Source organism: Schistocerca serialis, chromosome 2 (genome assembly GCF_023864345.2).
Source record: "Schistocerca serialis cubense isolate TAMUIC-IGC-003099 chromosome 2, iqSchSeri2.2, whole genome shotgun sequence".
Lineage (NCBI taxonomy): Eukaryota > Metazoa > Arthropoda > Insecta > Orthoptera > Acrididae > Schistocerca > Schistocerca serialis.
This window is the reverse complement of record NC_064639.1, coordinates 415,400,575-415,425,164: the sequence shown is the minus strand read 5'-3', so window position 1 is coordinate 415,425,164 and position 24,590 is coordinate 415,400,575. Positions and strand designations below refer to the sequence as shown.

Sequence of the window (24,590 nt, the reverse complement as noted above, 5' to 3'; positions counted from 1 at the left end):
GTTTCCCACTCCTTCCACCACAGTAGACCAATAATATCAATGGTTTTCAATATTGTGATGTAAAGGCTACTCCAGGAGAACGTGACAAAATGTAATGGTTCCTGGGCAGTAAAGTGCAAAAGTGCACTAGTAGACCTAAAGGGAGGGCAATGCAAACATGTTATGATCATTGGTTTTATTCAGTGATAGTTATTTTACAGACCCAAAAAGCTTTTATGTCAGTCATGACAGTGCCTACTACCTCTGTAATAAGTCAGAATCCGATGCAGACTGAGCATTTCCATTACATTAATTACATAGCACATTTACAATTCTTTTAAATCTGAACTATTTTTGTTATTATAAGAAAACACGAAGATGCTCTTGAAATTCAGATTCCATCTTCTTGTGGTTGCTGGCCATCAGCTATAATACTGCAGCAGCTGGCAGGGCAAAGATTCATGTCCATTGAGAAAACAGTACTGTGTTTTTATGATCTCCTTAACTCCAAGAGAAACAGAAAAAGAAAACAAAATTTGTGGGAATATATTGAAACAAAGGTACTGTAAATAGATGAAAACATAAACATATTTTTGGCTGATATGGCTTAGGCAAGAAAGACACCAGTGTCACTATGGTTATTTGTTGCACTATACTCTTCACATTCCATTTTTCCAGAGTAACTCCACACACAGAAAGAAATCAAGAAAATGCTGATGGAGTGAAGTATTCACATCTTGATATTTACATAATCCAAATACCTAAGATGGAAAAAGGAAAAACTTCACAAGTGACAAGAAAGTGTAGAGATACGTCTATTTGTTGCTCCATTCAAAAATGTGCAACAAAATTAAAGAAAAATCTTACTGTGGCTGAGGGTTGGGGCAGCGTGTGATTACGTAATGCAGTTAAGGGACTTTGTCTACCAAAATTTACCAAACCCGTTATGAATGAAACCTCTATTTGTAGAGTGTAGACAGAATACAATGTTGTGATGTTTAATGTAAAATGTGAAGAGTTTTCTACATTTATTATTTGCAGTGAAAATTCATAAAGAGGAGGGAGTGCAAAAACTCTAGATGAAGACATTTCGTCTTTCAATGTTTCCACATTTTTCTGAAATTGTAACCAAACATATGGTTAAAAATGTAACATGCACTGCTTGATTGCTTTGAACTTCTTTTAGTTTCACTTGCATTTAAGCACATCATTATTTTAATTTTAGGATATGGAAGAACGAGCTCAGATGATGAAACAGAGAATGAAGCTGATGCAGGGCCAACGAAGTTCAGGCATGGGTGGTAAGTCTTGCGCATAATTTCTGGTATCTATCTACATTCATATTTTCAAATTTACTGTATTTTGTGCAGGAGATGTTTGTTATCTTTGTTTCTTGTTCATGTTTATCCACTGATTACTGTGGTACTCCATAATGCACAAAGAATATAACTTCACATTATTTATAATGGATCAGTGTGCAGAGCACAGAAACATGTAACAGAAAATATCATTCACAGTTGTGTTCATTCAGGCACTAGCTTTTTTTATAGCAAAAGTACATATTCACGCGTGCACGCGCGCACACACACACACACACACACACACACACACACACGCACACAACCACAAAGAAACACAAACACAAACTCTTGTGAGTATAGGAACATGCATTGGATATCTGTGAGGTTATGTGTGTGGGCAATTGTTCTTTTGCTAGAAAAAGTGCTAGCACTTGGAAGCTAGTGTGAAGGTGAGTGGTTGACATCCCTTTATTTTGCTTATTGCCCCATCCATGAAGTTCCATTATTGTTTCCACAGTATTTTTTATGCTAGATGGGCCATTCAACATGTGTAGATTTGGAAGTCTTTCTAAACAACGAAAATGCTATCATATTATAGCAAATATAATAAAGGTACAAATTGTTTCTTGTACCATACAAAATGAAAAAAGCCCAGATGTAACTGTACCTTTTGAGTTTTGAGAAAGTAGACTGGTTGCAGTGTATTAAGATTCTAGTCAACATAATAATTTTCAGCAAGTGCTGTTTGCATTGTTCATTATTTCACTGGGTTTTCAACTAAAGCTGTTTTGGTTTATGAACAAAACGTGTAAGTCGCAAAATGAAGCATTAAACTACATCCCCTGTGTCTGTGAAAAATGTCAAAAATTCTTACATCTTAACCAGTTGAGATACTAAGTCCAGAGTATTTGGAAACTAAATATCCTTCTTCTGGAGATGGTAAGCGAAGTAATGTTGAAGGAGAGAGTAAGGAAAACATCTTACTCTATGAATCTTCCCAACTAACTAATAATAATTTAGAGTTCTGCTAAATACAAGGGCTGGAACGTTAATAGTGGCAACTATTTATTTACAGCTTATACAAAATAGATACATGTTTCAAAGTTTTACTGACCTACAAAGTAGTCACCAGCATTGTGCATAACTCATTGCCAGTGATGTGGAATTCGTAAGGTACTCTTAGCAGTGCCAGCCCCATCAGTCAAACAATAAGTAACAGCTCGCACAGTATGTGCTTGAGCATTGTCCTGCAAAATGTTGGTCAGGTCTGGCAGAAAGTGTCATCACTTCTGTCTATATGCTGTTTATTTTTGGAACACAACCTACGACCAGCTTAGAGACAGAAATGATGACAGTTTCTGCAGGACCTGACCATCATTTTGCAGAACAATGCTCAAGCACATACAGTGTAAGCTGTTACTGATTTGTTTGACTGATGGGGCTGCTAAGTACCATACCACCTACTGCACTCCCCTGACTTAAACCCTCGTGAGTTCAACTCGATTTCGAAACTGAAGCAAACACTTCACAAAATTCGCTTCAGAACTGCTACAAATTCATCAGGCAATAGACTGTGCCACTTGAACTGTGAACACAACTGGCACTGCTAAGAGAATCCTACGACTTCCACATCACTGGCAACGGGTTGCACACAATGCTGGCGACTACTTTGTAGGTCAGTAAAACTTTGAAACATGTATCTATTTTGTATGAGCTGTAAATAAATAGTTGCCGCTATTAAAGTTCCAACCCTCATATGTCCATTAGTCCTTGCATTTTTTCTTCCTGTCCACCAGTGACAGATGTTCATTGTCTACTGTGGCTTATCGTTCAATATGTGCTGATTTTTCTCGTCTTTCAGAAGAACTTGTTTTTGCTAGTAGAGATACACTGAGCCTCTGGCTGTTGCATCTACTTGTATTCAGATATTTGCAAGGAGACTGTTGTCCACTGTATTATTCTAAACTCATGTTCTTAAAAAAAATCATTTAACTCGGTTGCCCATATGATCTTACACTTATTAGTACTGCTTACTCTAATATTATTCTGTTTTCTGAGAATAAAGAGGGTAGAGAGCATTACAGGAAACTGCAAGCTACATTTCAGCATCATCCAGAGTGGTTTAGAGAATAAAATAGTAAAATTCAAGAATATGTCATGAAGTGATAATGAAACAACGAAAATTACTGATGTAATTGGGTAGGAAAAAAAATCTAATCACTAAGTGGCATCAGGAGAAAACATATTTAAGGGTTAAATAAATGTGCAAGCTTTCAGAGCCAGTGGCACCTTCTCTATCAGAATGGTTGAAGGGGAAGAAAAAGAGACTGGCGAGGTTTAGGAAATGGGGAGAGTTTGGAAAAATTGACCAGAGCCCTGGGCAGGGAACACATACCACACAGGATGAGAAGAGAAGACTGATTATTGGGGTCTGCATTGGATGATATTTGATTCCCTGAGGGCTTAAGGGTGGAAGGTAGGATAATAAGCAAGTCAGATATTACTGACAAAGAGTTAATAAGAGCAAAATCTAAATGTATTGTGTGTGGTAGCAGTGGAGGGTAGGTAAAAATAGTCAAGAAAGAAAATAAGAAATGTAGAGAACTAAAAGAGGTGAAGAAAGGAATGATTACTGTGTAAGAAATGTTGAAGTTCATGACATTAATGTAAATTAAGGCCAGATGGGTGGTGAGAACGAATTACATGTTGTAACACCAGTTCCCACTTGTGGAGTTCTGAGAACCTGGTGTCTGGAGGATGAATGCAGATGGCATATGACTTGAAACTCTCAGTGCAAGCTGTTTACGTAATGTGACTACAGTTTGACAACTGTTTGATGTATGCATTACTCTAAGGGTGAAACGACATAGTTCTCTGCTAAGAAAACATCTCCTCGTGAAAAATATTTCTTCATTTCCAACCAAACTATTTTCTGGTATTGCCTAATGTTTTCTCTAGTTTGTGTAACTTCAGCACTATAGTACACAGTTTAGTGAGTTGTTGGAATGTGGCCATTAGTTCCGGACTCCCTCATGTTTGTATAGAGGGGACACTGCAAAAAGGGTGGACATTTCTCCCTATTTGGTTTTTCTGTGTTCTGAAGTTAATTGCTCTTTGAAAATGGCATAGAAAATTGTCATCAAAGATGGCATAAAAAATTTTCATACTTTTACGCTACTTTGGATGTGAGCTGGTACTTCCACACATTTCCAATTCTAACTTTTACAGACCTCCAACTGTAAGTAGAGTGAACATAAAAAACATTTACTTGTGCACCTGTATCAATGATAAAGGTAGACCATCTACCATTGAATTTGCGTTGCAAAGTTACTTTTACCTCTAGAGTGTGCCATATGTCTCTTACTGGATTCAATTTGCGGAAGAGAAGTCAGGGGCAGTTGCAGAACAGTTTTTGTTTCCTGTATTCACATTCCTGAACACACTCAATCAAGCACCTCAGTAACTGCTTTGGTTAGTGGAGGAGTGTTATAAAATTGAACTCTCATTTCAAAATTTTCTACAGTGGGCACATTCTGGTTCCAGACACTCATGATCCTTGTGGCCTGGGTGTTTGCAATGGGTATGATGCACTTCAGTAATGAATGCATGTCTAGTTGGGTTCACCCTGGTGGTAGATTGGAAGAATTCCTGGACCTTCTCTCATAGCAATGCGAGTTGTATGGACTCCCATAGTATACACGGCAAAGCACACTTCACCTCAGCACTTACATGTGAGTGAATCCTGTGAACAAATATGTCTACACAGTAAGCTTTTGCTTCATTGAGCAGTAATTCATTATTTTTCTCCGGTAAATATGTGCAACATAACACAGGTCTTATTCAGTCATCACAGTGCTCCAAATCCTTACCAGAGTTTTGGTATAGGGTGGGAAGCTTTTTCCTACAGCAGCTAATGCTATGGATATCTCGGTATCTATCCACTAAACCATCTGTACAGACATCAAATACCTTGTTTATCTCACAGCCCTTCCAGGGGACTTACATAAGTGTGAGGCTCTCCTTGCAACTTAAGGTTCCCGACTCATACTAACACTTTGTCATCCTGTGCAGACATTTTCCTTACACCCATTAAATTTTATAATGAAGAGTGTACATTTTTGTGTGGTGTACCCTGGAAAGTGGGAACCAGTGAACTCAATGCAACATAAGTTACATGCCAGTAATGAACCATTCCTAGATATTCTGGAAATGGGGAAACAAGGCTAGCTACGAAGACAGTGTCGCTTTGTGGTGTCATGTTCAATAATGCCTCATTAAGGCTCCTTTGCAACTCTGTTTCTTGACCTGGAGTTTCTCCATCCTTGCATGCAATTCTTGATCCATATCCAGTTATCCCGGTGACCTGATTGTGGGAGCCCCTATACACATGAAAACGAAAGAAAAAATCAACCCTCGGCACCAGTTCACAGCAACCTATATTGTTTCACCAGTGACTTACATCTACTGATCAATGAATGGCATGGCAGCTTTGGGCACCAATGGGATAGAAGTATCCGGTGTGGGAATGGTGATGGGTCACCATCTCGTGACTTGGCTTTGTGGGAAAGCAGTAATGGTGGCAGGTGATTCTGAACAGCCTCATGCAGCTGCAGCAATAGTGGCTGCACTAGGTAGAGTGTGGGAGGTAGCTTGGACTGATTGTGTTAAGCACTTTTTCTCTGTACCCCAGTGTTGAGGCCTGACAGTCTGCATAGAGGTTTAAGACATCCACACATGTCTTCATAAATTGTATGCTGTACCTCAAAGCCAAAAGTAAGGTGAATCTGGCCTCTCACTTCTGATGCCAGTTTGTGCACCTGCTTGGAAGACAAGGGTATAGTCAGAATTTAAAAGCAGCATGGTCTTATAAACAACAAACTCATAGTCATAAAAAAGAAACTATATCTTTTTTTTTTCTTAGGGGGATTACCAGATGAGTATTGTTAAGTGGGGTGTGAGAAGGTAACTCCAGTAGCTCCAGATCCAGTTTCGGAGAGAAGGAAACTGAAAAGTTAAAGAAGACTTGAGCCATTTGGAGTCTGTTCTGGCTGTGACTCAAAACAGAAGAGAGCTCCATTTTGTGCCCGTGGTTCCGAGGGCCATCTGTCTCACTAGTCATGTGATTTTGTGGCATGATTTGATTGGCAGTGTGACATTGCTGATGACGATTTGGCCTATTCCGGCATGAACTGGTAGATTTTTGCATCTGCTGAAAGGCAATGGACAAAAAAATGGCCTTCTTGTAAAATTTAAGTAGTAAAAAATTCTTGCATTTAGGACCTGGGGGCATGTTGTACATTCCATGAGTTTAGGTGGCTGGTTAGTAATTATGGACCAGTGTGACTCCCCAGTGCTTTCAGTGTAATATGCAGTACATGCCATCGCTGTCATCCAGGTAAATATATCATTGTTAATATTTAGAACATTGGGCTGAGACTTGCAAACTTACAGGTTAACGGCATACACAGCTTGTACTTGTAGTTAAAGATGTACTTGTGTGATACTGAAAACACTTTGGTCAGTATTTTGAGTCCATAGCTGCACATCTTACATACATGACACAAATCTTTTAGTATTATATTAGTGGTCTGCAGCACATACTACAAATGTCATTTGATACAGTCAGGTACATTTTCCATAGTACTGACTGGTTTGTGAACATAAGTCTTACTTTATTAACCAGCTTAATGGGTAGTTTTAAGCTGCATAAAATTACCAATTTGGACAAAAACAAGATAAATCTATCTCTTCCTACTCACAATTACTTCAGACTTATTTTCTTCTTAATGGATTCACTACCACCAAAGTACTGTGTATTCATTAATTCATCCGTAGTGTTCTGCAGATACTATCAAAAAGTAAAACCTTCAGGGATGTGGAATGAGACAAGTTTTTCATTAATAAAAGCAAATCAGTACTAAGAAACATAAACTATAAATTCTGTTAACAATATGATGGTGGTTAGTACTATTTATGCATATGCCAACTAAATACAGCACAGTAATTACAAGGAAAGCCACTACTTTGAGGAATGCCGATACTTTCTTGATTATATTAAATAGCAGCTGTTTGTATTCTGTTGGACTTTCAACATGAGGGATATTTTTCTCTCCAATTCTTTCCCTCTACCCACCCCTCAGAAGTCTGATCAGTCGCAAAATGGAATCCACATTAAAAATCGAAAGTGTTTTATTTGCAACATTTAGCCACACTCGCCAGCTACTTCTCTATGTTGTTGCCACTCTAGCTTAGACATTTTTTGTTGTGTGGTACAGACTTTCCAATACCCTCATCATAGATGGCAGCCATCTGTGCTTTCAGCCAGTTCTCTATGCTAGTCTGCAGCTCATTGGCTCTGCCAGAATGCTGTCCTCCTAGCCAGTGTTTCATCTTAGCAGAGAGGGACTTCAGAGGGAGCTAAGTCTGGGCTATATATTGGATGATCAAACACTTCCCTTTGAAATGTTACAAGGGTGTGTCTGTAGCAACTGCAGTGTGTGTCTGAGCACTTTCATGAAGCAGGACAAGGCCTGATAACAACATTCCTGTTCACTTGTTCTGAATTGCTCTTTGTAGACATTGAAGAGTCACTCTGTATTAGGCTGTAATGATGATTGGGTCATGTTCCATGAATTCTATCAACAAAACTCCTCTTGGTCGTGGAACACCGTAGCCATACACTTTCTGTTGGAGAAGGTTCACTTGCACTTCTTTGGTTTACTTGAGGAATGAGAACGCATCTGCTGTTTGTATTGCTCTTTCATTTCTTTATTTTCATAATGGAACTATATCTTGTTCCCTGTGACAATTTTGTCCAAAAAAGTCTTCTCCTTCATCATGGTAGGGGGGTGGGGAAATGTTAAGACATTCATTGTGTTTTGTGATGGCTGGACAGCATCTTGGGAACTCATGTCACACAGAGTTTGCAGAACTGAAGTCTCTTACTTGTTATGGTATAGAGTATTGATCTTGAAATTTTGTGAAACAGATCATTAAACACAGAAATTGTGAACTGCTGAGTTTCTCAAATTTCCTGATCTTCTCACTGAGTCAGATCAGTGTTTGATACACACTTTCTTCTCTGACTGCATGTATCATGAACAACTCTACATCCTGCTTCAAAGTTCCTGCACCTTTGCTGCACTTTGCTGTCACTCATGAAAGTTTCATCTTATACATTTCACAATGAATTTCAGTCACCTTTCACTCCTCAGCATGAACAGATCAAATGACAGCACTGGTAAGAAACTCTATTGTTCTAGGCTCATTGTGTCATAAGTGACAAGTGTGACATGACGTGATCAATGGGCATGTTAGTGACACAGCACAACACATCGGCACAAAGCTTGTTCGGATTTTCATTGTGGTTTTAATTTCATGGACCATCAGACCTTTTTAAAAAGAAAAAATGAAAAAGAAACCTTCTTATTTACTTTATTAGTTAAATATTGTTTGCCTAAAATTGTTACCTATCTGTCCCTACTGACAGAGCCTTGTTTAAAATACGAGGGCCGTTCAGAAAGTAACCTCCGGTTGATTTAAAAAAATACACCAAGTTAAATAAAAATATTTTAATATATACATCTTACAACTACATCTCTGCACTATTTTTCTACATAGTTTCCATAGCGATTGAGGCACTTATCGTATCTCTTCACAAGCTTTGAAATTTCTTCTGCATAAAAATCACCCTCTTGTGCCTGGAGCCAGCCTGTGACCGCATCTTTGAGCTCTTCGTCGTCATCAAACCGCTGTGACCTGAGCCATTTCTTCAAATGCATGAAGAGGTGATAATCACTTGGCGCCAGGTCTGGGCTGTAAGGTGGATGGTTGATAACGTCCCACTTGAAGGACTCAAGAAGGGCCGTTGTTCTGCGAGCAGAGTGAGGTCGGGCGTTATCGTGCAAAAAAACGATACCGGAAGTCAGCATACCACCGCGTTTGTTCTGTATAGCCCGTCGTAACTTTTTTATTGTTTCACAGTACACGTCTTGATTAATGGTCATACCACGTTCCATGAATTCAACCAATAACACCCCTTTGGCATCCCAAAACACCGTTGCCATCAGTTTTCTGGCAGAAAAATCTTGCGAGGCTTTTCTTGGTTTGGTAGGCGAATTTGAATGTGCCCACATCTTTGATTGTTCTTTTGTCTCAGGGTTCACGTACTTAATCCAGGTTTCGTCACCGGTCACGATTCTGTTTAACAATGGTTCTCCTTCGTCCTCATAACGTGACAGAGAGTCTAATGCAGAGGCCATTCTTTGAGTTTTGTGGTGGTCGGTAAGAATTTTGGGCACCCATCGTGCACAGAACTTACGGTAACCCAATCTTGCTGTCACTATCTCATACAAGAGAGTCTTAGAAATCTGTGGAAAACCAGTAGACAACTCCGACATTGAGAAACGTCGATGTTCACGAACTTTTGCATCAACTGTCTGAACGAGTTCGTCAGTCACCAATGATGGTCTACCACTCCTCTCTTCATCATGAACGTTTTCTCGTCCACTTTTAAATAAACGTACCCATTCACGGACAACTCCTTCACTCATAACTCTTGGTCCGTACACGGCACAAAGCTCACGATGAATAGCTGCTGCAGAATATCCTTTGACTGTAAAAAACCTTATGACAGCACGCACTTCACATTTGGCGGGGTTTTCTATTGCAGCACACATTTCAAACTGCCACAAAAACTAAACTAGCGCACGTACGACGTTCACTCGACCATGGCTTGATGCCGACTGACCTGTTGAGTGCGTGAACGCACAGATGGCGTCGCTACTCCCCCCACAACCCGCACTGTGACCCATCGGAGGTTACTTTCTGAACCGCCCTCGTACATTGCTTCTTGCTATGCATGTTTAAAACAAACTTTGCTGCCTTCCATCTGGCTAACAGAAATTTTGGTCCTTGAATCTGATAATTTAAAGGAGTTGTGTGAGTGAAATCTTATGGGACTTAACTGCTAAGGTCATCAGTCCCTATATAAAGGAGTAGCTTATAAGGTAGATTTTTTAATTTTCTTGTAGACTGATAATTTCTTGCTTTATGTTAGACTGAAGTTGGTTAAAGACCTTTGCATCAAAGGAGAAAGCTCCATTTGGAACTGTATTGTGGCAACAGGGTAAAGTCTACATAAAAATTATTCTTGTACCTTGTATATCTCTTGTGCCAATCCCATTTCAGCCAAAACTGATTTTTACAATCAGCAGCAAATATTTTTATATAATACATGTACTGAGAAGTGAGTGTAACAACCCTTAGATCTCTAATGAGTCCTCTGCAAATGTTGACTTTAGGTGCAGTGCCCCACATGGCAATCCCAAAAGACAAAAGAGATTGAAAATATGCAAAACAAGTCAACACTCCTTTTGTTAGGGCAATGTAGGGAGAGATACTTGTAAGAGCAAAACATATTTAACTGAGCTTCTTGGTTAGCGTATGTAATGATCCAATTTTAGTTTGTTATTCATCTGGACTGCAAAAAAATTACAAGAAATGTTTCATTTAGTGTGTGATCAGTAGTGTCTGCTTGTGGTTCTCACTGATTATTTTTACATGTTTGCAATTGAGTAATATGAGTCTTTGTGAGATTAAAAGAAACAGTGTTCACTGTGACTGGTGTAGGTCTGCTGCACTATAAATTGGGCTGTCCTGATATAATTGAGTTTGAATCTTTGGATTGAAAGCTTATGTTATCAGCAGATGTTACAGTGTTTGAACTGCCAGTCTCATAAATGATAAGCTAAAAACAGTTCTACAGTAATACATGCTTTCATGTACCAGTCAATTGTCTTTATTTTTGCCCTTTATATTTGCAGTATGGTATTGTTTTCAGAGTTACATATCTCCATCGCCAGACATTCATAAGACTATCCAGGCAACTAAATGTCATGTAAGCAGCAAAGATAAAATTATCTTATTGGTTTATGCCAAACATACATTGTTAATAAAGACAGCAGAATGCCCAAAAATTCCATTTGACAAAGGGTGAAACCTACTTTCCCCTCAGATATAATGTGTTGTTATTCAGAAGGAGCAGACCAAAATCTTTTTCCTTCAGCTAACTCATTAATTCATCATTTTAGATAGATCCCATCATGTTGGAGATCCTTCTGGGAAAAGGAAATGAGTCATTGTGTACTTTAACATAGTGAAGCAGCTGTTAGAAACTGGTTTTAATTTTCATTTTAAGTTATAATGTTTCTCATTTTCTTGCTTTATGTCAAATGGCAGCTTAAAGTTCAAGCCCAAAATGTGAACACTGACAAGGGTCAATGCACTAAGACCTTCAAACTTCGTTGGGAATCTTATTACGGAAAATAATCCAAAGTTGGACATCAGCAACTGTGGGTGTCTTCATATCATTATGAAAGTATTAATAAATTTTAAATCTCTAGTTAATTCTGTGTTAACTTCATTAACACTATCTCTAATTGTGTGATGAAATGTAATACACTGGTGTGCAAAACTTAAGGATGAAAGTAACTTTTCATAATGCTTCACTGCAAAGTAACATTACTTGATGAAACTATGACCACACATAGAATGATTTGTTCAGTGTAATACAGAAGATGACGGAAAAAGATGTGCAATGAGATGAACAGAAATGACATTTTCATTCAAAGTCAATAATTACACTGAAGTCACCATGAATTATTATGGACTCCTGGGCATTGCCAAAGGTCGGATATGATTCTTAGTAGCATGTGTGATAGGCACAAATAGCAACATATGCTTCACAATATGCTCCCATGTTGACCAGCAGGTTGGTAAGGAATTCTTGTGGTAGCGCATTCCATTTGTCCACCAATGCAGTTGACTACTGTTGGATGGTCATTGAGACATGTGGATGTGTTGGATCTCACACTTGCTCAATGGGATTCAAATTGGGGGAAATAGCAAAACTGTAGCGCCGATGTGTGGTTGTCAACACAATACTACATACTGCCACTGGGCGAAGAATGCACCCTAATCCAGTCTTTGTGCCACTATGGAGCATGAGAGGGTGTGCTTTGCAGTCCTGTTAAATGTGTTTGTGATATCACTTGCTGATTGACATACGTCCCTTCTCGTCTGTTTCACAATGTAGTGGTCACCTGCTGCTGCATTTGATGTGGTTGATCACAGCCTGTTCTTCAGGCAGCAGGGTCTGTGGCCCTGGCCGACCACCTCCTCTCCTTCAGGCAACAGGGTCTGTGGTTTGGAGCACTCCTCATGTACTTCAAACAGTGGTGTGAGCAGTGCCAAACTCTTGGGCTACACACATTACACTTTGTCCTTCTTCCAGTTTATCGATGATTCTTCTCTGTGTGAAGTCATCCAAATGTTGTCTCTAGAACATGTTGTAATGAATAACACCACCACAATGCACTGTAACTGCTCACATATTGACACACATTGTCTTTTCCTATTCATTTAACTGTCTTGTGTTGCAGGGCCAGACCCCTTTCATACTATAGTCATACTGATCTCATGCCATTGATTTCCAGCTTTCTGTCCACCGCTGGGAGACCACTGACAACATGCTACATCACTTTTATTCATTTAGAGTTGTTACTATGTTATGTTAGTTTATCTATTTTGTCCTTGAGTTTTACAGAGCAATGTTTGCATCATGCTGGTGGACTATAAACTATAATTCTACTAGTGTGTGCATCTCCAGATCCACTGTTGTGGCGCAGTATTCAAAGACTCGTGCAACACAAAATTTACTGTCATGTAGTTCCTGAGACTGAATGCTACAGGTGTACTTACACCCAAACCTCCAAATGTCAGACACTCAGATCGGTACCAAATATTGTATGTAGAGAGGGTATCAACCAAAACTTTGATTTAGTTTGTACAATACGATTTCATCCATAAAATGGGTGTAAACATTAATTAAAAGTAACACCAGAAGTACAGAGCACAGGAAAATCATAACTGTGAGTATCTAATATGTATAGTTTCTGTGGGGAATTAGGTAGAGAGTTAGAACATCGTACCAAGTGCCATGGATTCATATTCCAAGAATCACAGTCTTTTTTACTGTATTATGCATGAAAGTGTTATATGGGACTATTAATATTTCCATGTCTATGATGCAATTATTTTTTTTATTTATTCTACTATTCTGATTGTTTATGTTTGTTTTGTAAAACTACAAATGCACTAGCTGTTTCATCACAAGTGATGCCTGTTCTGTTGCACATGTCTGGCAAAACACCACACCTATCTATATTTAATGTACTCTGTAGGTTTGCTACTTTCAGCTAATAAAGCGAAAGGAGATGGCCAACAGAACCTTGCTACAGAGTCCAAAAAGTCCTTTTACACATCAGAAAAATGTTCTCCTATATATCAGTTGCAAGCATATACAGTTAAAACAAAATCTGTTAGATTTGAATGCTGAACCAACTAACCCATACAAGAATCACAAAATGGTCATCCACACATACACCTTTTATGTGCTCCATAGTTCTGGCATCACTTTTAATTCTGTTTACACATCTTCTACTGGACACTAGCATGTAGCATGAACTAAATTAGTGTTTTGGTTGATACTTACCATAAATATATAATGTAAACCAGTTTCAGACAAGTCCACGGGTACCATATTTGCACAATTTCCATACTACACCATGAAACATTGACCTTGCTAAGTTGGGGTTCCTTGCATGCTTCCATGATGCAGATACCCATTACTGTAGGTGCAACCACAACTGAGTGTATATGTGGGAAGCCAGCTAAACACAAGGTTCCTGAAGAGGGGCAGCAGCTGTTTCAGTAGTTGCAGGGACTGACTGGTTGATTGACTAATCTGGCCATGTAACATTAGCTAGCATGGCCTCACTGTGTTGCTACTATGAGCAGCTGAAAGAAAGAGGAACTACAGCATACACCTCACCACCCCCCTCCCACACACACACACACACACACACACACACACACACACACACACACACACACACACACACAAGGACATTCAGCTCTACTGTATAGCTTAATGATATTGGAATCCTCTTCAATAAAATAGTCCAGAGGGAAAATATTCCCCCATTCAAATCTCACCAATGGGGATTGGCATTCTACAGGTAATAGTGTGAAATGAGTCCTTCATCAGGTATGCAGGTTACTGAATTTAAAAAGGGAAATGGACACACTGAAGTTCGAGGTAGAGGGGACTAGTGGGCAGGTTAGTACAGATAGAGAATCAGATAGAGGTTATGCAAGAGTTGGAATGGAAGTAAATTCTACAAACAGCATTGTGAATGCATGATCATATCCAAGATAGACTGAAGCCAACATCCATCACAGTAGTGCAAGTTTCCATGCCAGCTTTCTCTGCAGATGATGAAGAGATTGAAAGATTATATGGTGACAGAAAGTAAAGTATTCATGCACTTGAAAGAGGTGAAAATTTAATTGTGGTGGGTAACTGGAATTTGGTAGTAGAACAAGAAAGAGAAGGATAAATATTAGGAGAACATGCACAGGGGAAATATAGAAAAGTACCAAATGCAATAGGCAAGAAAGAGTAAATGAGACTGACAGAAAGTGCAAAATGGAGGACAAATGTAAGGCTGTAGAAGCTTGTATAACTAAGGGAAAGAAAGATGCTATGTATAGAAAAGTTAAAAGAATCTTTGGAGAAAAGAGAAACAACTGTATGAATATGAAGAGGTCAGATATCAAGCCAGTGGTAAGCAAAGACTGAAAAACTGGAAAATGGAAGCAATATGTAGAGAATCATTATAAGGGGAAGGTATTATACAAAGAGAGAAAGAAATAGGTGAAATAGAAGCTATAATACTACAAGAATAATTCAACAGAACACTGAAAGACCTAAGTGGAAACAAGGCTGATGGAATAGACAACATTCCCTCAAAATTATTGGGATCCTTGTGAGTGCTACCCGTAATAGAATTATTCCACCTGCTGCGCAGGATATCTGAGACAGACTTAAGCTTGGAATACCACTGAGCCATCAGTTTAATAAGTCATGTTGTGTAATATTGCCAAGAATTATTTACGGAAGAATGGGAAAACTGTTAGAGACCGATCTTGGGGAAGATAAATTTGGGTTCTGGATAAATGTAGATACACACGAGGCATTATTGATCCTACAACTTATCTTAGAAGGTAGATAAGTAAAGGCAAACCTACATTAATGGAAATTAACAGATTTAGGGAAATCTGTTGACAGTGTAGACTGGTTATAGACTTTGCAATTTTAAAGGTAGCAGGAATAAAAGACAGGAAGCAAAAGTTTATTTCCAGCATGTACAGAAACCAGATTGCAGTCATTAATCAAAGAACATGAAAGGGAAACCATAGCTGAGAATGAAGTGAGACAGGGTTGTAGCCTATCCCTGATGTTATTCAGTCTGTACATTGTAAAATCTGTGACCGAAACCAAGGATAAATTTGGAAAGGGAATTAAAGTTCAGGGAGAAGAAATAAAAACTTTGTTCTGGATGACATTGTAATTCTGTTAGAGACAGCTAAGGTCTTGGAATAGCAGTTTAACTGTGTATTTGTTCATAGTAACAGGGCATGTACTTTCCAAAAGTTAACCCTTGGTAATAGTCATTAGATTTTTAGGGATTGTTAGTAAGCTGTGAAATATTATTACATCTTTCAGTGACATAGTTTTGTATTTTCAAAGAAAGGCAAAATTCAATACAATTCCATGCCTTTGCAAGTAAGTACTGGAAAGAGGATGGATGGGTGTGGTGATTAACATTCCGTCCTTAAGGAAGAGAAAATTAGGATGCTGCATGCTGCTAAAATAACAGCAGAGGACTTGCATGGTCAAATTGTAGTATGAAGCTGCGTGCTTTTCACTATGTTTGGATCATTTCTGTTCGTATTCAGAATGATAGTATGTATTACACTTCAGAGGCAAATTGCTATGGATTTGATTCCCTTAGTCCTTACATCACCAAAATTCTACACGATATCCTTTTGCTTATTATATTTCAATTCAAATTCAATGTTTCTTGTCCATGCAATATTATATCCTGCTGTGAATGATCAAGTATGTTCAAATATTTGTCAGGGCAAATGAATTATGTACAGTTTTCAACATTTCATTGAAAAGTTAGTTGATAAAACATCCAGGAAGTTTATTTGTTCCAAGAAAGCTACAGATGATGTCACCAAAGGGCTGAAATATTTTACTCTTAAAACAACAAATAATTTAATCTCAGAATTTGTATCATATTCAATATTTGTGTAAACAGGCAGAAACCAAACACAGTCTTTCCTGGACAAATTTTGGTTACTGACTAAAGTAAAACTTCTGTTAGGTATCACTTTGACATTTGAGTGACACCCAGGGTAAAGAGTTTAATGATCTACCAATCTGATCAGAAAATAGAGAAGCAGATAAGGACTTTTTAAATCTAGAAAAAGTTCTGATTCCACAGGGCACATTGTTTCATGTTACAATACTTTACATGTACAAAGTGTACCTACAGAAAATTTGAGTCATAGGAAAGACTATCTGTAAAAGAAAGGTTAGAACAAATGTATAAAGAAAGTTCTGATATGAATTTTTTTGTTGCCTTGACCTTACGTATGTACACTGGATTACTAGTTCAGACTGAACTAAGCTGCCATCTTCAGATCCACAGAGTACAGGTTATGAATTCATGCTGTGCGATAAACTGCTTGTATGTATTTGCACCAATGTAAGGGACTCGTAATAAAAAGAGAATAGAACATTAAAAATTATAGCTATGTCTTCATGACAAGACAGAGTCATACAATTGTGGCATGTCAAGAAGTGCTGCATGTTTCTGGATTGGCTGCTGGCTACATAATCCTGTGCTTATGAACCTAATTCTTCTCCAGCACTAAATGTTTCGAGTTTCGTTTTGATATATGACACTACAGTTGTAGGTAGTTCCCAGAGAACACATTTCATAATGTTTCACAGGGAATCTTGCCCCATGCACCACTATAAATTTCCCAGTTGATTTTTGGATGATTAAAGTTTCTTCAAATGATGACAGTATGATCCACAGGGCACAGAATTCAACATTGTTCCGTGTTACAAGACTTCAGAAAATGGAGATAGCAGTATGATTAGTGAACTTACTTTCTCTAAAGTGCTCAGTTACATGGGCAGGGGGGGGGGGGGGGGGGGGGGGGGAGATGTGGTGGTCAACAGTAGGGACCGATTGTAAATTGATGCGAACCCTTGATACTGAGTCTTGCCCAGACAATCTTGCATGCAGTTTCAATTTTACCAGTAACATATCATTTCAATATACACTTAATTATTTCCAGATATTTCACTGCTACCAGTTTTGGATTTTAACCACCTATCTGTACCGAGTGTAATGTGAGCTCCACAGCTTTTTGTGGCACTTCAAATTCTGACACTTTGTTCTGAATGCTTCAGCAATTAATCACTAGTGTTTCAATACTCCCATCTGTATAGGTCACTTCCTTGAATCTTGTACTGACACTTTTGTGTCCCATACAGCCCTTTTGTTTCATTTATCCTGAGGCATTTTTTCTGATGGTGTGGTTAGGTCTTGCACAGCACATTGTTGCATATATATCGTAAATGATTTCACAGTTGTCTTTTACTGTAAAAGTTATTTATTTCACTATTGCAATTTTGATCATGGGGCCATTATCAAGAGGCATAACAAACATGAGTCACACCAAATCACTGCTCTTGTACTCTGAGTACATGACAACTGAGGCAGTTCATAGATGTATATAGTGAATACGTGAGTAGTGGTATGGTATTGTGTTAAATCTGTTGATAAAGTTAAAAGACCTAACATAAGATTTGTAGATTTTGTCATGTGCTAAAGCAAAGTTACATCATTTGATAATGGCCACTTGGCAAAAATTCCAATATTGTAAATAAGTAACTTTTGTGTTCAAAGGCAACTATGATGTCATTTACAAAATTTTACACAATGTGAACCCAAATAATGGAAAGTGGATGTGCTGTGTTTTATCTAAGGTCAGTTACAGCCCATTTGTAAAAAACTGTTTATTAATTTTAAAGAACGCCTTATTTATATTTTGAAACCCTGAAGTCAAGTTTGGTTATAATAGTTGCATCGTCAGCAAAGAGAACTATTTTGGCTTCTTGGATATATAATGCCAGAATATTTATATATTACTAGAACAGGAGTGGTCCCAGTGATTAGTCTTCACTCTGAAGATACTGTTTCATTGTGTACACTCCCTACATTTATCTGCATCTTTTTAGTTAGATAGAATAAAAATCTGTTACCAAAAAGATCTCGGGTGCCACATATTTGACCTTCTCTAATAGAATACTGTAGACTTCACACTCAAATGATATTGATAAGTCACAGAAAATGTCATTTGGCAATATTTCATCATTTAAATTTTGTGTATTTGTATTCTTAATTGAAAAGTGACATTTTCTGTGTAGAGGCTTCTTTGAAATCAAAATTGAGGCTGACAAAGTATTTTATGTTAAGACATTTGTGTTGTCTCAATATATCTCAAATGATAATGAAGTGTTTTATATGTGACTGAATATATTGTGTGTATATGAAGTACGATATTTTAGTTCTTTACTTAAGATATTGTCAAATCTGTGAGACTTTTTGCTTTTGAAGGGTGTCCATTACATTCTTAATTTCTTTGGAACAGCATAGAGCAACTGCAATTTGCTTGTATGTACATGGCATTGCTTCCTGTCCTTTTCTATTGCTTTGTCCTTTAGCTTACATGAAAGAAAATAAGAAAAATCACAAAATGAAAATCATATGGAACCCATAAGTAACAGACCAATTTCATAAAAGTACAGAAAATCTAACCCAGACTTAATCCTAACTTTCAAAGTGTCAGGTATTAACATAGGAACTGCTCTGCAACAGAAACAGGATAGAATTTGGAAGCCTATTGGTTTATTTTCAAAGAAGTTTTTCCTTGACTAGAGAAATTATTTAGTTTAAAACAGAAAACTTCTCACTATTCATCTAGCAATAAAATACTTTAAAAATCTACTCAAAGGAAATGCATTTTCTGTCTTCATAGATCATGTCCCACTAACTTGTGCGTTCAAACTCTAGGATAAGAAGGCTTCACTATTGCAGCTCCATTATCTCATGTCTTGCTTGTCAGAAGGATAAAATTGTAAGTCATACTAAATCACTTATTGGAAGGTTCTCTTTTGTTGATAAATATTTTCAAGTGGTGTATATTGAACTATTTTGTCCTTTACCATCATGCTACTGGTGCACTTATTGTTTAACTTAAATAGATAGGTTCATCATCTGTACAAAAGTTGTGTCCCTTTAAAATATTGATGAAATAAACAAATTTTTTTTTTCAATCCCAGGAGTACCAGATTTGGATGTGCAACAAAGAGTGATAGATCAGAAAGCAAAGTTTCAAACTACTATGTTTCAAGTCTTGGTGAAGATTTGTGCCTGTAGGCTTACAAGAACTACTGTAACCTACCCAAAGGATAGTCAGAAATTTGAATCATTTTTACCATGCGTATGGACTCTTGCTACAACCAAATGGAGTAATATATTACACATGATTCTACTTGATCTCAGTTATCCATCCCAGAATGAAATCATTTCTTCAGTTGTGGAACAGTTGTGCTGTGTCACACTGAGGTTACCCATCAACAAAGTGAAGAAAATGGTGAATCACCTGACACTTGCTGATTACTCCCACAAAATCATCCACAAGTATTGTGAATTTACAAATCTTGCAGTGATAAAGTAAAGATTGGACTCATATGACCTTATGAAGATCCATTTGCAGTGAATCAATATTTACTGATTTTTTGACCATATAGGTTAAAGATAAACTAATCAGCATTTATATTGACTGACCCAACCAAGGTAATTTCATTTTGATGACATTGCACATGAAAATACAAAACCATTAGATTATCTGTTACTTGATGATGGTATTAAATGTTCCCAAGGACACCAGAAAGTTATAAGATCATCACATGTTATTAGATTCCCTGCCAAGCTCACGGACATCACTGAGTGGACTGAAACTGAGGGGGAAGTTATGTGGGGATATATGAAAATGTAAACAGTAACTGAAAACTAAACTGTGTTGAGGTAGACCATATTAATATGTTATTTATTTTAACTGAAGTTGATAGTAATATTATGAGGACAAACTTGATGATATTCCACAAAGTTTCAAGATTGCAGCTGAGTGATGTCAACTTCTTGCCACTATATGTTGGCTGAAAACTATTAGTCATCTTTAGGTGAATGTTGTGCGCTGCTGATTACTAGTTCACATCACTAACTTTATACCAAAAAAGTCTTGTGGAGATGCATGCACAAAGGGAACTGCTATGCAAGTGACCTCTATCAAGTTTTATGCCTTCTTTCAGAATTGCTTCATCAATGACAACAGGCACACACATAATGGTCATACCACATTCATGCTCTCTGTCAGAAAGTAGGCTCACAGAGTTAGAATTCAGATGTCATATGAATAAAATTAAATGTCATTAGATGTGTCTCTAGTCATAAAATATTTCCTTTATTTAGATGTTAAAGAAATCACTGGGTCCCATGCCTTATTCAGTTGAAATCAGCCACCACGATTTCTACAATCTTCCACCAAATGTATTTCCACTGATTCCTTAATTATTAAGTCCCAGAAGGATTTTTCTGAGGCCAGGATTTCTGTAACAGAATAATCCACCGAATGTCGTGTGGAGATACAATGCTCGGCTGTGCCTGATTTACTAGGCTGTAAAAAATGAGTATAATGATCATCTACAATGCACCTTTCAAGCACTGTGTGTGTTATCTTATCAGTGTAGGCTTTGCCACATTGGCAAGATATTCTGCAGATTCCAGCCCTCTTCAACTCCAGATCATCCTCCTCTAAACAGAGAGGAGTACGGGTCTCTGTAGGTAGCCAGATTATTTTGATATAATGTTTCCTTAGGATTCTGCCTAAGTTTGGCAAAATATTGCTGACATGTGGGAGGAATGCTCTAGACTTGAACTGCTATGACTCCTGATTTCTTCTTCTTTAAAGCCATTCTGGTCTGGTGTGGAGAATATCCATTATCCTTGAACACAGATTGTAGGTGTTTCAGCCCCTTTCCAAGGCTGTCTCAATCATAAACAACATGTGTCCAGTGCAACAACGTTCAAAGGATGCCCATATAGGGTGTACATTCCCCAGGACAACCGGGAAATCCAGGAAAAGCCTGGGAATTTTTTGTTGATTTAGTTTTCACTTAAATTTTTCTAATTTTGATTAGTAAGAACTGATACTCTAACAAAAAGTTTTACTTTAGCCTGCTACTGCAGAATAATACTGCAGCAATGAAACAGCAACAAGAGAATAACACCAATATAAAATCTTAGTTGCAAAGAAAATGTGCCTTTAACAACAACAAAACACATTGCACACATAAGCATTTGCTGACAGAAAAATGTGTCAAGGACTACGCAGTACTTCATAACAACAAACTGCTTTCAATGTATGTTTCTCGTGGGCCTCCTTATAGTGAACATGACGAGACAACTATGTACATCTCTAACAGGCTGCAGGACAGTATTGTGAATGGTGGTTTCAGAAGCATTACTTTCAAAGTAAATGTCCTTTTATGCAAGATGAACTATGTTATGTATGAAAATGTGTGATGAATTTCGTAAATCTTGGAGCATTAGACTCGCATTCAAAACTTAATGCTGATGACTTGCCACGTGTAAAAATTTTGGGTCCAGAAGACCAACCATTTATGGCATTATTTAAATTTTTACTAGCACATTTATGTCTGATATACACTCCTGGAAATGGAAAAAAGAACACATTGACACCAGTGTGTGAGACCCACCATACTTGCTCCGGACACTGCGAGAGGGCTGTACAAGCAATGATCACACGCACGGCACAGCGGACACACCAGGAACCGCGGTGTTGGCCGTCGAATGGCGCTAGCTGCGCAGCATTTGTGCACCGCCGCCGTCAGTGTCAGCCAGTTTGCCGTGGCATACGGAGCTCCATCGCAGTCTTTAACACTGGTAGCATGCCGCGACAGCGTGGACGTGAACCGTATGTGCAGTTGACGGACTTTGAGCGAGGGCGTATAGTGGGCATGCGGGAGGCCGGGTGGACGTACCGCCGAATTGCTCAACACGTGGGGCGTGAGGTCTCCACAGTACATCGATGTTGTCGCCAGTGGTCGGCGGAAGGTGCACGTGCCCGTCGAACTGGGACCGGACCGCAGCGACGCACGGATGCACGCCAAGACCGTAGGATCCTACGCAGTGCCGTAGGGGACCACACCGCCACTTCTCAGCAAATTAGGGACACTGTTGCTCCTGGGGTATCGGCGAGGACCATTCGCAACCGTCTCCATGAAGCTGGGCTACGGTCCCGCACACCGTTAGGCCGTCTTCCGCTCACGTCCCAACATCGTGCAGCCCGCCTCCAGTGGTGTCGCGACAGGCGTGAATGGAGGGACGAATGGAGACGTGTCGTCTTCAGCGATGAGAGTCGCTTCTGCCTTGGTGCCAATGATGGTCGTATGCGTGTTTGGCGCCGTGCAGTTGAGCGCCACAATCAGGACTGCATACGACCGAGGCACACAGGGCCAACACCCGGCATCATGGTGTGGGGAGCGATCTCCTACACTGGCTGTACACCACTGGTGATCGTCGAGGGGACACTGAATAGTGCACGGTACATCCAAACCGTCATCGAACCCATCGTTCTACCATTCCTAGACCGGCAAGGGAACTTGCTGTTCCAACAGGACAATGCACGTCCGCATGTATCCCGTGCCACCCAACGTGCTCTAGAAGGTGTAAGTCAACTACCCTGGCCAGCAAGATCTCCGGATCTGTCCCCCATTGAGCATGTTTGGGACTGGATGAAGCGTCGTCTCACGCGGTCTGCACGTCCAGCACGAAGGCTGGTCCAACTGAGGCGCCAGGTGGAAATGGCATGGCAAGCCGTTCCACAGGACTACATCCAGCATCTCTACGATCGTCTCCATGGGAGAATAGCAGCCTGCATTGGTGCGAAAGGTGGATATACACTGTACTAGTGCCGACATTGTGCATGCTCTGTTGCCTGTGTCTATGTGCCTGTGGTTCTGTCAGTGTGATCATGTGATGTATCTGACCCCAGGAATGTGTCAATAAAGTTTCCCCTTCCTGGGACAATGAATTCACGGTGTTCTTATTTCAATTTCCAGGAGTGTATCTTAAAAAGGTAACCTGCTAAAAAAGACCAAGTTCCAAGCTTAGCTTTTCATATTTATGGTAGTTCTTTCATAGATAACAAATTATGCCCTAACAATGGTAAAAAGTATAGGTATCCCTTAGAAAAAAAAGTGCTTACTAGGGGAGAAACTGAAGTGCTCAATGGAACATATATTCAGCCATGTAACCCACGAAATGCATGATACACACTCTTAGGAGACTTCCTAACCACACCATCAGAGGGCAGGGAGGGGGGGGGGGGGACACCAAAAATATTTGGCGATCAATATTATATGTGAAAGCTTAGCTTTTCTTGTTGTTATACTGTTTGTTTTTTTTTTTGTTTTTTTTTTAATTTAAACCATTAACTCTTCCTGTCTGTGTGTTTGCACTACATAACAATGATGTTGCTATTGGCTAACTACATCAAATGTCATAAGCTCTGAGTATCCCCTGTCATTGGTTGGCTGACAAAAGCATGCCTCAATCTCTATTTCAGTTCTTCAGAAGCTACCATGGTATTATTCATGGAATTTGTGTTTGTATTTCATAATACAAAAATATGCAGTGTTCATGTTGTTGTGCATCAAATAGTGTTCCAAAATGCTTTGCTTTGTCCTGAGCTGCAATTCCTAAAGTTCTGGAAAGGTCTATGCTACATCTACATCTACATCCATACTCTGCAAGCCACCTGACGGTGTGTGGCGTGTGTGCTAGTGTATAAATCCTTCACCATTCAAAGGATTGATAAGTTTTACGGCTCCAAGGGAAAGTATATCTTCACTTAACACAGAAAAATGTGCTTTCACCCAGGAAAAGTTTATTTTCACACACGAAACTGTATTTTTAACTGAGAAATATGGGAAAGTTTTTTTCTTGTACGTGTACAAACTGCTTGCAAAAACAGGTCTTTATGTGTGATCTTTCAGTAGCCAGAATGTTTCACCATCAACCCATCAATTTTCTGACTGACCAAGGCATTCAGAAATGACAAACAACCATTCTTCTCCACTTCCATTAAATTGGGTATTCTCATGCATTGAATTCAGATGCTGCAAAAAGTGACAGGTCTTCTTTACTGTGGGGTGACACTACAAAAGTATTATCT

At 38.8% G+C, this 24,590-nt stretch overlaps 1 protein-coding gene across 1 annotated transcript in view; it reads left to right on the top strand.

The window, feature by feature from the left end:
- Nucleotides 1-24,590, top strand: part of LOC126457260 (regulating synaptic membrane exocytosis protein 2) — a 1,246,504-nt gene that overhangs the window by 651,408 nt on the left and 570,506 nt on the right. The window contains exon 16 of the mRNA XM_050093425.1: nucleotides 1,205-1,280. Within this exon, the coding sequence (XP_049949382.1) occupies nucleotides 1,205-1,280 (76 nt within the window). The remainder of the gene's footprint in view (nucleotides 1-1,204; nucleotides 1,281-24,590) is intronic.